Here is a 12,827-nt window from a genome sequence, read left to right as displayed (position 1 = left end):
TTAAGAATATTTCTTTGCATAAAAACACTGAAGACAAGATGGCTTAATCTTGTCAATCTTCAGGCTACATTTTAGAACCCTTTACAGCCAGACCTACACTTGCTGTGGTTAAACACCTGTTATTTATCAAAGCTGAATATTCTCCCATTTGTTTAGAGGATTGTAAGTAATGAAGGAGAAGGGAAAAGGGAACAGGTAATCTACTTTTTTCAGCAAGAACTTTGCTCCTGTGAAAGCTGCAGCGACACTGAACAGCTTCCCTGGAAGAACAAGTACCTGTTGCACGTGAAGCAGACCTTCACTGGCAAGGGAACCAAACCATTGTGGTCTAACTCATGTTGTGCTTTCTTGACATTCTTTCCTGTGGTTTCTTCCTTTCTCCTCCTCTTACTAGTACCTGAAAAGGTAATTTTAAAAAACTTTGGGTTATCCACGTAGCAGAGATTTGCTTTCTGATAGATACACATAATCGTCTCAGACAGAGACAGACAGAAAAGTCAAAGATTGCTGCTTAAGGAACCTCTATCAACCACTAAATCTAGCCTTACGTGACAGAGACGTCTTTAAAGGCAGATATATTTCACACTTAGTAATTTCAGTGACATCCTATATATTTACTCACTACTGTTACTATATTATTGCATCATAAATCAAAACTCAAGTATTTTGACAATTGATTTTTTTTTTAGTATTGACGATCAAGACCAAGGTGAGAACAACAAGCATCTGTCACAAGTCCTGACGGATATGGTGTGTAGTTGCAGTGTCCCCACAGCTCAGATTTGAGAGGCACCTGCTGTTGGGCAGCTGGAGGAGAGCCAGGGGTACCCTCTGCTTTCACTAGCGAGCACCACTGGAGCCACAACTACCATGGAGTCAAGGGGAAAAAGAGGAAAGATGGCAGCAGGATGCAACTGCAGACATCTTCACCAACACCAGACAAGCCACCGCTCACCTGGAAGTGCTGTGGTGCAGGTCAGTTCATTCGGCAGCTGGAACTGCGTTGGGTTCCTTTCCATGGCAGCAGCAATAAGAAGCTCAAAGGGTCGCTTCAGCTGGGGCTGCCCACAGTCCATTTCTGCAATGGCAGAGTCATCATCCACGTCAATTATGTCCTCATCGACATCATTCTGTTCTGAGTTGGGGGTCTCGGTGCTGGCATTGGATGTGGGAGTGCCAGGCCGGCTTGCTCTCCTTTCCAAGATCCTGGCATGCGCATTAGCCCTGATGCTGCTGCTAGACCTGTCCAACAGGTCTGCGTCACTGGTGGGGGAGGTGGTCCTTTTCCCAGATTTGTCCACCAATCCATTTACCTGCCCCAGCTCTTTCTTCTGTTCTCGCTTCTGCACGACATGAATAGGCAGGCTTATCATGGAGGCCACAAACAAAGCACATCAACCTTGACAAATATGTGACTGAAGACAAACAGCATCTGAAAATGCTCGAGCCACTCACTACAACTTCCCCCTTGAAGTCATTAGTCTCTCGATCAAGACCAGTCTGATGGCAACTAAAGTACAGGTGACAGAACAGCTGAGGAGAACCAAGCATGGGGAAGAACATTACCATGTGTTTCTCCTTTCAGGGTAGCTATGCTTGAGTCCAGATCAGGACAACATTTCACAGCATCTAGTCCTAAACACTTGACAGATCAGACAACTGTTTGCTACCAACACTGAGAGACTCCACAGCAGACTGTTCACTGTTGATGCAGTCTACTAACCCTGGCACTGCATAGAAACCCATGACGGGCTGAGGTGGTCAGCTTGAGAATACAAGCACAGTATACAAACAACACTCTGCTATCTCCTGATGACAGGAATCTTGAACAAGGTGCAGCAGAGAAGAACTATACATTGCCATCACCACAAGATCCATTTTGCAACAGGAGGAGATGCTGCATGGCCTAGGATGGGCAACTGTGCACTGCTCCAGTGCTTGACAGCATCACCCGTATGGAGGAACCAATCTACTCCATCACTAACATGGTCTGCAAAGGAAGAAAAGTGTTTTCAGGCAATTTTTAATATAGAAAAGTTGGGGATTTTCTCCTTTTCTCTCTCTTTTTACTTTATTATTTGTTTTTCGATTTGTGACCTTCATTTCTGTTGTTGGCAGATGGCTGAACAGTACCCTGGAAACATAACAAGGCAATCACTTCAGGAACAAAAGGCTGAGCACACAGTTTTCTTCCAATCTGTTTTGGGTGTCACTTCAAGGGAACAGTTGCTAGATAGCTTGGTGCAGTTTCTAAACCCTCTGCTACACAGCCTTACGTGGTCACAGCAATAAGATGTTTACATTGTGCAAGACAGCTTCCTGGAGGAAGAACATCAAGGCAAAAAAAAGACAAGCTACGATCTTGCCCAATCATCTCCTCCCCATCCTGTTCAACAGCCCAGGAAATCATAACTCACTGTGATTTCACCCTCTGCTGATGTACAACTGCTGTGAAGTCACACTTCCAAAAAACACGTATTAACTAGAATCACAGCCCTGATGGCAAAGCTGCATTAACGTGACTCTTGTTCTGCCTGTAGACAGCTCACCTCCTTGAGCACAGGAGCCATTCCCATTTCCTCTGTGCCTCAGCTCTCCCTCCTTTCCAGAAATGGCGGGGCAGGAAAACAGTTTAAAAGGCACAGATTGACAAGAAGGTATCAAGCACTTCAGTTTTAGCTCCTAGTAGTGAGGTTAAAATATCGTGAGGGTCTCACCAAGACCTCTTAGGTTTCTTTAAGCCCTTTCCTAACAAAGCCTTTTGCAAATGCGAGCACAAAGAGCAGCTCTGGTTGTCTAAGTACACACGAAGGGAGAGGTAGGTATAAAGCACAGGATTCAGGTTTCAAATGGCCACTTGGAAGGGCAGGGACTGTGTCTGTTTTGAGAGGCTTTACCTTGCGGCGCACGGTGCAGCGGTGGCACATCCACTCCCCCGGAGGCAGCATCTCCTCGCTGAGTGGAGGGTTGCTACAAGAGAAACACAAAGCAAAGCTTTACTGTTATTTACTGTCATTTCTAGAACTCTTCTCACGTACACACAGCCCGAGTCAGGGCAGCTCTGCAGTTCCGCTCCCAGGCACTTCCTTTTATTTATGGTGAAGCTCCCTGGATTCGCTCCCCCATACATCCACTTAGCCAGACACCTCCAAGAAGCCAGTCTTCCATGACACCCACCTCAGCTCCACGGTTTAGGAGCACTCTCAGACTTGAACAGCAAAGATAAATGGAAGATTCACTGGTGTGCCACACACATACCTCCCTCCCAACACCACACCTCCTTAAATAACTTGATTACTCCATGTGAGACCACGCAGATTCCCGTGTAGCAAGCACAGTCATACATCCAGGCGTTTCCATCCCCTGGATTTGCAGTGAGTCCGACTGAACAAGCTGCCATGAAGTCTACCCACCACCTCCCATGTACTCCATCCCTGGGCACACCTACTTAATGGTGGAAACCACCTTCTATCTTAAGACAACCCAAATACTCTTAAAAGTGTCACCATACACAGCTTGCCTTGGCTACGAAGCACAGGATACATCCTACTCACATGGATCTGCACTTACTATAAAAGCTGTATCACAGTGAAATGACATTCTCATTTTGATGCTAGAAATAAACCAAAGCAAATTAGACGAAGGAGTAAGAAGGACTATTTTGAGAAACACTTTTCCTCAGCAAAAGGCAGAGCAGCATATGCTAGATGATACACTTTCCTTACAGATCCTACTACTAACTAAAGTACTTTCCAACACCTCTTTATCATTAAGATTTGTTATTTGAGCAAACTGCTGACTGTGGCAGGGAAAATGTACCTGCTGGCAAAAACCAGCCATTTACCAGGCAGTGTGGCTTAAGATAATACTTCTAAAAGTTCTCCTGACTTTTGCTAGAGGCAGCTACTTAGCAAGTCTACTCTCTTGTGCTGAACACAGAGATGCACTATCGCAGGATCTGGAAGCTCCATTTCCTACTGACTGGGAAACAGATTTCAAGGATCCACTGGGACTGACTGGGTTACAAGGGGATCAAGAAGTACAGTAGCTTGTAAGACTGGCCCAAGAAAGCCACACATGGGAAGCTAAACCGTGGTTCATGGCAGGAGTCTCTATACTGTTTATTGCACCTACAAATATCAAATCAAATCCGAGTTAAGCTTTCCAGTCTCCAGCCCTGACAAGCCAGAGAGGATAGGAGCATACTTGCTGGCCAGGAAGAGCTGTGCTTTGCAGCAAAGGGAGAGGCTGTCTTCCTCGGGAATCTTGCTCCTAGCACAGGGAAATGGCACAGGATCCCAGCCCAGACTCCCAAGCCTGAACTGTAAAAACAAACACACTTCCTTTGTTTAAACAGAGTCCCGGCGAGCCTTGCCCCAAGCTCGCCCGCGTGCCAGTGACAGCCTCCGCAGGTACTGCAGCCATCCGGGGTCACACTCGCTCTTGCAACACTGTGCCTGGAAGACTGAAGGAAGAACACAGCAAGAACCAAGCTGGTAATAACCTCAGCATTTCTGGTGTCAGGCTCCGGGGAATTCAGTAGAGCCAACACATCTGGCAGCCATTTTGAGGAGGAGTGCAGGGTTTCAGAGGCCTCCGTGTTCCAGGCGCTCCAGAAACGCAGCGCTCTGCATATATGCACTGACATACCTGCAGCTTATGTTTCTCATTTCCTGGAGGGCTTGGATGAACAAGAGATCAGGCTCTAGATGAGAGCACCAAAGCCTCCACTACTGGCTGCTTCACCTCAAATGCTTGGATGAAGCAGTAACTCCCTGCCCCAAACTAATCTTTTGCTAACAGAAGCAGGGAAGGGGGGTGGAAGGAGGAGAGTAACAAATGATCCCCTTGTGCTTGCTGCAGCATAAATCCATGCTGAATCCTAAGGTGCATCCTGCAATAGCTCAGGTTTTACCCCTGCTAGAAAACGAGCTCTTAGATCTGCAGCTACAGCAAGTACGGATTCATCTGGCCCATTCCCCTTTCCCCTCCCAACACCCCAGGGGAAAAAAACCACAGACTTTGATTTGTTCCTAGTGAAATTTCACCCTCTGAAGCTCCCGACGAGCGTGCCTGAACTGCTGGGAACACGTCTGCCCCATTCCGACGTGCGGCGTGCCAGGGATCCACGCGCTGCCAGATGCCTCTGGTTATTTGTTTTAACTGTTACCTCAATCTTATGCATTTTACAATGAAACAATTAATACCACAGTGAACCTTGAGAGACGCCTGGAAGAGTCAGAACAGGTTTCTTCTTCAAGTGTGTATGTTATTGTCCCATTTGCTGTGTTTGAACCATGAAATCCTACATATACTGTACTACTGAAGAAGCATTTTAATGAATGCTGCTACCCAAAGGCCTGTGGAAGGAGGGGAAGGATTCATTTCAGAACAGTAGCGAGGTTTTAGCACTCAGACAAGCCTCCTGAGGTTTTCTGCTCACTGTCAGGGCCTAGCTGCGATAGCAAGTGTATTAAAAGACTGATTCTGCCTCTCCTGGTTAATGAACTGTTCATCAAGGCAGCTCACCATGCTAACAAAGACTGATGAAGGCTGCTCCTGCACTGCTGGCCTCGCAGCAAGCAGAGAGCATTGCCTGGGTCTCAGCAGAAAGCTGGGGAAGCGCTAAAGAATGCTGTTTTAATTGACTAGGTATGACCACATTCTTCAACCTTTTACTGTAAGCATAAAAGAAACTGATTTTTAAATCTGAGCAAGATACTTGATCTTCATAAGCAAGGTAAGAATTAGCACTTTGGCAGGAGCACCACGGCCCTTTTCTCCCTATCTTTCATGGGTTCATTAGCATGCACAGCTCCAGCCACCAGTGTTTGCTGCCAACAGGACCTGGAATTGTACAGCTCCCACTTTATCTTCGGTTACAACACATCTCCTTTCAACTACACACCAGTCAGTTGCGCTTTTCAGTACAATTTCACTAACCCTTCATTTCAGAAAGTTTCCCCTTCTGTCATCAAAGACAAGAGTGGTGGCCACCGCTGTTTACCTGGGGGTTTGGTGTGACCCAAATCAAACCTGCTCAGCAGAACGTGTTTCTGCATTTAAGACAAAGACAGGTCTGAAAAACACAGGCTGACTCAAAAACACCTGGAAGACTAAGTCATACAAAGCCTCTGAAAATTAAAGGAGACTGCCTAGTCAAAAACCACTACACTGACTACAAAGTCACTTGCTGTATTATAATATCTGTCTCATGGCTTTTTCTGAAAAAGTTTAGTATCTCCTGAAATTCCTATCAGATGCATTGTCAAGCATTGCTCTGCCATGGTCAGAACGCAATGCTCTATCCCTTAAATAAAACTTAAATGGCTATGACAAAATAAAAAAATCTTCAAGAGCATATTAGGAGTTTTTATCAAGCAAACAATAGCACGAAGGCGCTTAGCTTTTCAATTTCACACTCTGGGGCTCTCATACATCAGATGCCTGTTGTCAAGTCTAAATCCCATAATTACTCCTCACTTTGCTGACCTCAATAAATAGGTAAACAAGCGCTCCAAGGAATGGCACCCTCTCCAATACAAACTGGGCCGTAGCTCTCAACGGATCCAGTTATAAGCAGACCTGAGGTTATTTACACACTGCATTCCTGGCCATCTTGCGTCAAAGGCACGTTGACACTACTTTTGGACCCACCAGGATACAGCCAGCTACCAGCTGGGATAATGGTGGCAGGAAAACAAACCAGTGCCTGGTGAAGCTTTCTTCAATAACTTGTCTTTCACATCAGTTGTTTTCAACAACCGGACTTAAATATTTTTTTCTGTGCGGGGGGAAAATAGTAACACCATGAAAAAATGCAGGCAAACACATTTTTCCTTCTCAGGAAACTTAATTAACTGACCAAGCCTCAATGACAGGCTGATAATGAAGGATGCTAGATATGTTTGCCAGTTAAGGGAAGAAGGCTTTCGGCTCTTCTATGGACTCCTATTTATCCCTATGATGGATAGAGCTACAGCTGTTCTACCAGCTTCATAAAGAACAAGGCTCCCTGGCTTCCTACAGCAGGGCCTCAATGGCAGCTAAAACAAACCAGGAAACCAACCTCACTGTCAGGGCATTACAAGAGCCCCATTGAGAAACAGGGAAAGTTGCATCATTTACAAATTCAGCTTTTTGGAACATTTTTACTGCGCCCAAGTTACACACTTCTGCTCACAGCTGCTCCCAAACCCGGCTGGAGGAGGATACCTGGAACTCTGAGCCTCTACCTTAGACAGAATAAAACCACACCAAACAAGCTCACAGCTGCAGCCTGCGGTGAGTTCCCCTCCACTGCAACTCCCTTACCTTCCTCTTGTACTCTTGCATCAACACAGAGCTTCTGAAGACAAAAGTCAGACTCCAAAAGTCAGACTCCAATTACCTTAGAGGTGGTTATTTGGAATACTATCAGCTCCCTCCTCTCCTCCACTGTTATTCCTCAAATTATTCAGTTAAGTCTCCAAGTTCTGCTCATTAACATGGATAAATTGTGACATTCAGCTGTACAAGGAACAATCTTCCCGAAAAAGCCAAAGATTTCTCAAGCACCAATGCAGAGACCACCAAACTTCAGATAAGCCCAGGATAATTTTTTGTTCTTTATGGCCCTCTAAGCATGACCCGACCACATTAAAACTAACAGTTTCAGCAACTTTCTGGCCTCCATTAGGCTCACATTGTTTATAAGTGATACCTATTTTAAGTCAGCAGCACAATTTACATTAACTACAGAGCATCACCCACTATACTTCTACCTGTGGTGCAACAGCTCCTGAGGGAACCTGTGAAGAAAGCTTGATAGCAGCCACCACAGCTTTGTTTACACTGAAGTGAAAGTCTTGAGCATGCACATAAGAAGTTCTAAATTAGTAACATCCAGCAAGCACTCCTGGACACCACCAAACAGGTCAGGACATGATTATTTTGGCTGCCACTATGCATGGAAGGGAACCAAAATGACCGTTTCACAGGTCACCAATTATCCCATCATCTGGAACGCTGCATCTGCTTAGCATGCATCTTTCCAACAGCATGGCCAGAGCTGGAAATAAGGGTTCAGCAAGAGACAGTAAACAGAAGCAGGATTAAAACACCATTATATGGGCGACAGCGAGGAACAAGATGTATCCAAGGAAAAAATAAAGGTACACTACACTGTCTACATGATGCTACAAGAGTGGAGGAAGAGTTCAACTCTTAAAGGTTTAAGTAGCAGCATTGCTGGGTATGCCAGATCCCAAAATTTCCTTCACTGTGTGCTTATTTTTACTATCTAGACCTGCCAGTGTTCAACACTTCAAGGGTTTGGCCAGCAGTCCCAGTCTCTGGCAGCAGCACCACCGTGCTCCTAAGAACCAGGTACCATTTCAGGACTGTATCACAGATTTTGTGAGTATTCTGTGAATTTCAACGCCAATTAACTTATTTATGTGAATCCTTCATGAAACCACTCCTGCTACTCTCATCCTGGGAAGAGAACCTCGTGGAAGCAAGTGTTTATCTACCTTACCTCAGCTCCCTTCCTGCCTTCACTGGGGGTCCTGCCTCTTCCCCGTGCCCTCGTGCACAGGCCATCCTGACGTTCATGGGGAATCAGGAAAGTTCCCTCCAGGGCATGAAGTAGAACTTTTCTGCCTCCAACCTGACAAGCAGGAGGGTCCAATAAACTGGATAAGCTGCATGTAAACATGTGATCACCTGATGTAATTAGTTACTTCTATTTATAGAAAGAACCTGGCCCACAGAGACCATTCCCTAGACAACCTGTTAGTTATTACCTTCATTAATGTCCAGCTGACAAAAAATTAAAGGAAGTATTGTTTTTTAAGATATCAAATTTCCACACATATGTAAACGTATACATATATAAAAATAAATATGCAATAAAAAGTGTATAATACCATTAGTACCGCAGTGAAGTTTTTTGATTATTATTTTAATTAGTTTGACTGGTTATGAACTCTGATATTTGAGACATATTTGTCTAGGGAACCATCCAACTTTGGATTTACAAGCAGAAACCATGGAAGTCGATAGGAAGAATTGTTGACTTTGAAAAATGTGGGTCAGACACAGAAATTCAGACATTCTGCACATCCTGACTCCTGTTTCTTTCCCAGGCATCACTCATGCCTGTGCTGCAGACAATAGTAACAATAGCCTGAATTCAATGCCCAGGTTCATTATTAAGTGTTCGGGTCTTTATAGCACCATCTTCTTAACAGATTAGAAGTCATCTTCTCAAAGCAGGATGACACATAGGGCAGCATCAGGGAAAAGAAAGGAGGCTGAGGAACAACACAGCCCTGGTGAGAATCACTTCATCCAATTCTGTCTTTAAAGAACAATAAATGAAGAGACATCTCTGATGGGGGGAAAAAAAAAAAAAATCAAAACACAGGTCTGAGAGGTTTCTGAGAAGTGAACACATTCAGCCCCAGCCATACTGAACACGTTCAAAGGAGACAGGGGTGAAAGGACAGCGGCAATAAGGTGGAAAAAAGGAAAGCAGCACATCACAAGAGGATGAAGGGCAGACCCATAAAAGCAAAAGCATGAATTTGTCTTCACACAGGCACAAGTGAACTGTAATTCTGACATCTACATGTGGACTAGGCTTTCCCAAGAATGCTGGGGAAGAGAGAAAAAAGAGCAGAGACAGAAATATCCACAAAAAAAAAAAAAAAAAAACCACCATTAGAGCAGGGCATACATTCTTTTCTGCCTTTTCCAGATCACCTTCATATCTTGCTCCTGTTGCTATTCTAGACAGAGATCACTGGGAAGTTCACATGATGCCGTGCCCAAAGTCAGAGGCTGTACAGGCAGGTGTTTCACACCAATCACTAGTGCTTGCCAGAAATTCAGCATGGGGTTTTCAGCCTGCTAAATTGTATCCTCAGGCCAGTGCTTTCTGCAGGGTTCAAAGTCGGTAATCTCCAGCTCCATCTAGTTTGCTTCCAGTGATCGTGCAGAGCAGACGTCAGCAGAAATGGGTTAGAGTTGGGTTCAGGCACTCGATTCCCCCCAGCTGGCTGAGATGGTCTTTGCCTTTTGTGCTCATGATCTGATACACTAACAGGAAGAATGATTTATACAACTTCTTTTTTTCTCCCCCTTTCATTTTTGGCTATAGGGAGCATTTACTCCATACCCTGGAAAGGTATGTGATTGCATTACAACTGGTATCTGTCAACCCCTTTATTAAAGGGAAGCTACAACACTATTTTTACTCAGCTTACAGAGTTACTGGATACTGCAGTGTTCCTTCGAGGAAGCTGGGCAGACATCTAGCGAGCAGTGGAGCTGGAGACAGCACAAATCGATTACTATAAGAAGGAAAAGCCAGCTCTGACAATCTGTGTCACAAAAATCACAGGTCTAGCCAGTAACCTGACGTGGCAAGATGCTTTTTGCTTACACTCACTTCTTTCATACCCCAGTAACAAAGCCATGTTATATCCCCAGATACATTTGCATTTTCACAAGTCCAAGAGAACTTCCTGACTGGTTTAAAAAAAACAAAACGGGTACATCCTTCTCACATGATTTATATTCCAACAGACAGCACTTCCTAAATATTCAGCCTGTCACACTTGCTTTCAGGGAGATACACCTCTTTCCTACTCTGGAAGTAACTGCTCCCTTTCTGCACAGCAGATTCCTGCTATTTGTTACTGACTCAAGGATTAAGAAAGGCTGCAGAGCACAGGAAAAACTCAAGAACCTGATACCTGCCAGTGAGTCAGTCTAGCAACAAAAGCAGTTTAACATCCACTGGTGTGGGTCAATAAACGGAAGAATTTTTGTTAGTCTTGAAAAACTGTTTCAGTATCGATGCTACAACTGAAATTTCAAATTGACTCTGTCTTACACAGGGAAACAGAAGCCCTGCTCTCCTGCAGGTGTTCCTCACACCACCACAACAGAACCTACAACCCAAAAAAGGCCCTTTTTGGGAGGGGGGGGGAATAATGCATGTTTGGTCCTGATTCTTACTAAAAATACACGGTTCTGTCACTGACAACTGCACAGAGGCACTCCCCACCCCGGGGTGTCCTTCACACCCGTGGTAAGAGAAGTACAGCCGGATGTCAGGCATGCCAATTACCACTGCTTCTCTTTTACTACCCCACCTAAAACAACACTGAGAAATGGAAAGAGAGAGAGGGAAGAATTATGAGCTTTATAAGATCTTGTGTAATAAACACAGTAGTCCTCCATTCCCAACTATCAGATCTGCTGGCGGCAGTACAATCTTAACAACACTGAGCTTGTATGTGATAAAAAGACAAGTCGAGCTAAAAGAAGGTGAATATATTTACAAGATAGTGCCAAGATCTCCATAACAAACAGTCATTAGCAGATTAGTATTATGAATCTAATCCAATTAAGAATTTCCTTTGCAAATGCCTGGAGGAGCTGGAATTCCTCCGGGAAGACCTTTCCATGTTGTGAAAGGCTCCCGTGAGTCATGCCTGCAGGCTGACATACCAGGAAAGACCAGCTCTGGAGCAGCAGGAACAAAGCAGTGAACCCCACCTTGAAGCAAACCGCTGCAGCCTCCTGATCCTGAGGAGTCAAGTCAAAAATGGATCCCACAGCAGCACCGAAAAAAAGACTTCTTGGTTCCACAAGTCGTGGTCAGCAGAAAACTGGCACTTTCCTAAACCAAGGTACTAAACCACAGAGAATTTTCCTTGTTCACAGTCTCCCGCTGTGCCATTTTAAACAGCTTTGGAACAATGCGGGTGTTTGATGTAACACCAGTCCACGCAGCAGCCATGTCTGAAGGCAAAACCTAAGTTAAGCAGTTAAACATCCCCCTCCTCGACTTCGAATCCTTGACTTTAGAATCCCAAAGCCATGCTTCTACCACTCCACACTGACGTTGGGAACTGCAGCAGAGACCCACAGCTCAATCCAAATCCCCAGTTCTTGCCCACACTGCAAAATCTGCTCACGCTCAGTTTAACATCCACACGCACAGGTGAGAATGGTGGTTTCAAAGTCACCCAATCACGAGTTCATCAAATTCTTACTGTGAATGATTTGCTGAAGCCCTCAGCTGAAGTCCATAGATTTAGGCTGACCTTATCTCCCTTTGCACAGAGAGATTTAGGACAAAATAAGGAGAGTGAAAAATCTCATTGGTACAACTTGGCTGAGCAGAGCTGCCAAGACTGATCATGTTACCACATCTGCAGGCGCACACACAGTGACCCTCCCCTCCCAGAAACCTAGCCACGGCAATCACTTCCTCCTGCCTCAGGATCCAGGCTAGGCTAGCCCCAAGGCTCCCAAAATATCAGAACCAGAGATACCTAAAAACGAAAGTTGGGATTTTTTTAAAAGCACATACTTAAACCAGTATTGTTTTAACACAGTATCAGTTAAGATAGATACATTTAAATGTTGGGAACAGAACAGCTTACTCTGACCTTCAATACGCAATTGCATAAACATTAAAGTAGGGGTTTGCCGGTCATTTACTGTTAAAAAAACCCAAACAAACAGAAAGCCTCAAAAACTTTCTGCACTTAAAACTACAAGCTTTTTTGAAGCTGTGATGTAATTCGATGTACTGAAACCCTGCTCCTAGCCACTATTAGGTAGGAAGTTTGCCTCTCCAGCACCTTCCTGGACATCCTGCTACTCCTTGCAGCACGAGATGCCTAAAACCATTCTAAGATTCACCTGAACCACCCGAGGCAGCCCAAGATAACCACTAAAGGAAGGATTAACAGACAATAGACTGGCCATTGTTTTGCCCCGATCACAGACTGCATATTCATGTAAAAACCCAAAGCTAGAACAAA

At 44.8% G+C, this 12,827-nt stretch overlaps 1 protein-coding gene across 1 annotated transcript in view; it reads right to left on the bottom strand.

Annotated features, from left to right (window-relative positions):
* The window catches only part of PHF12 (PHD finger protein 12), a 32,937-nt gene that overhangs the window by 14,368 nt on the left and 5,742 nt on the right, over window positions 1-12,827 (bottom strand). Inside the window, exons 3-5 of the mRNA XM_008634398.2 lie at window positions 2,898-2,970; window positions 956-1,343; window positions 277-397 (exon numbers count right to left, since the gene is read on the bottom strand). Coding sequence (XP_008632620.1) covers window positions 277-397; window positions 956-1,343; window positions 2,898-2,970 — 582 coding nt within the window. The remainder of the gene's footprint in view (window positions 1-276; window positions 398-955; window positions 1,344-2,897; window positions 2,971-12,827) is intronic.

Source organism: Corvus brachyrhynchos, unplaced genomic scaffold, assembly GCF_000691975.1.
Source record: "Corvus brachyrhynchos isolate BGI_N302 unplaced genomic scaffold, ASM69197v1 scaffold145, whole genome shotgun sequence".
Lineage (NCBI taxonomy): Eukaryota > Metazoa > Chordata > Aves > Passeriformes > Corvidae > Corvus > Corvus brachyrhynchos.
Note: the sequence above shows the minus strand (reverse complement) of the source record. Positions and strands in the feature narration are given on the sequence as shown.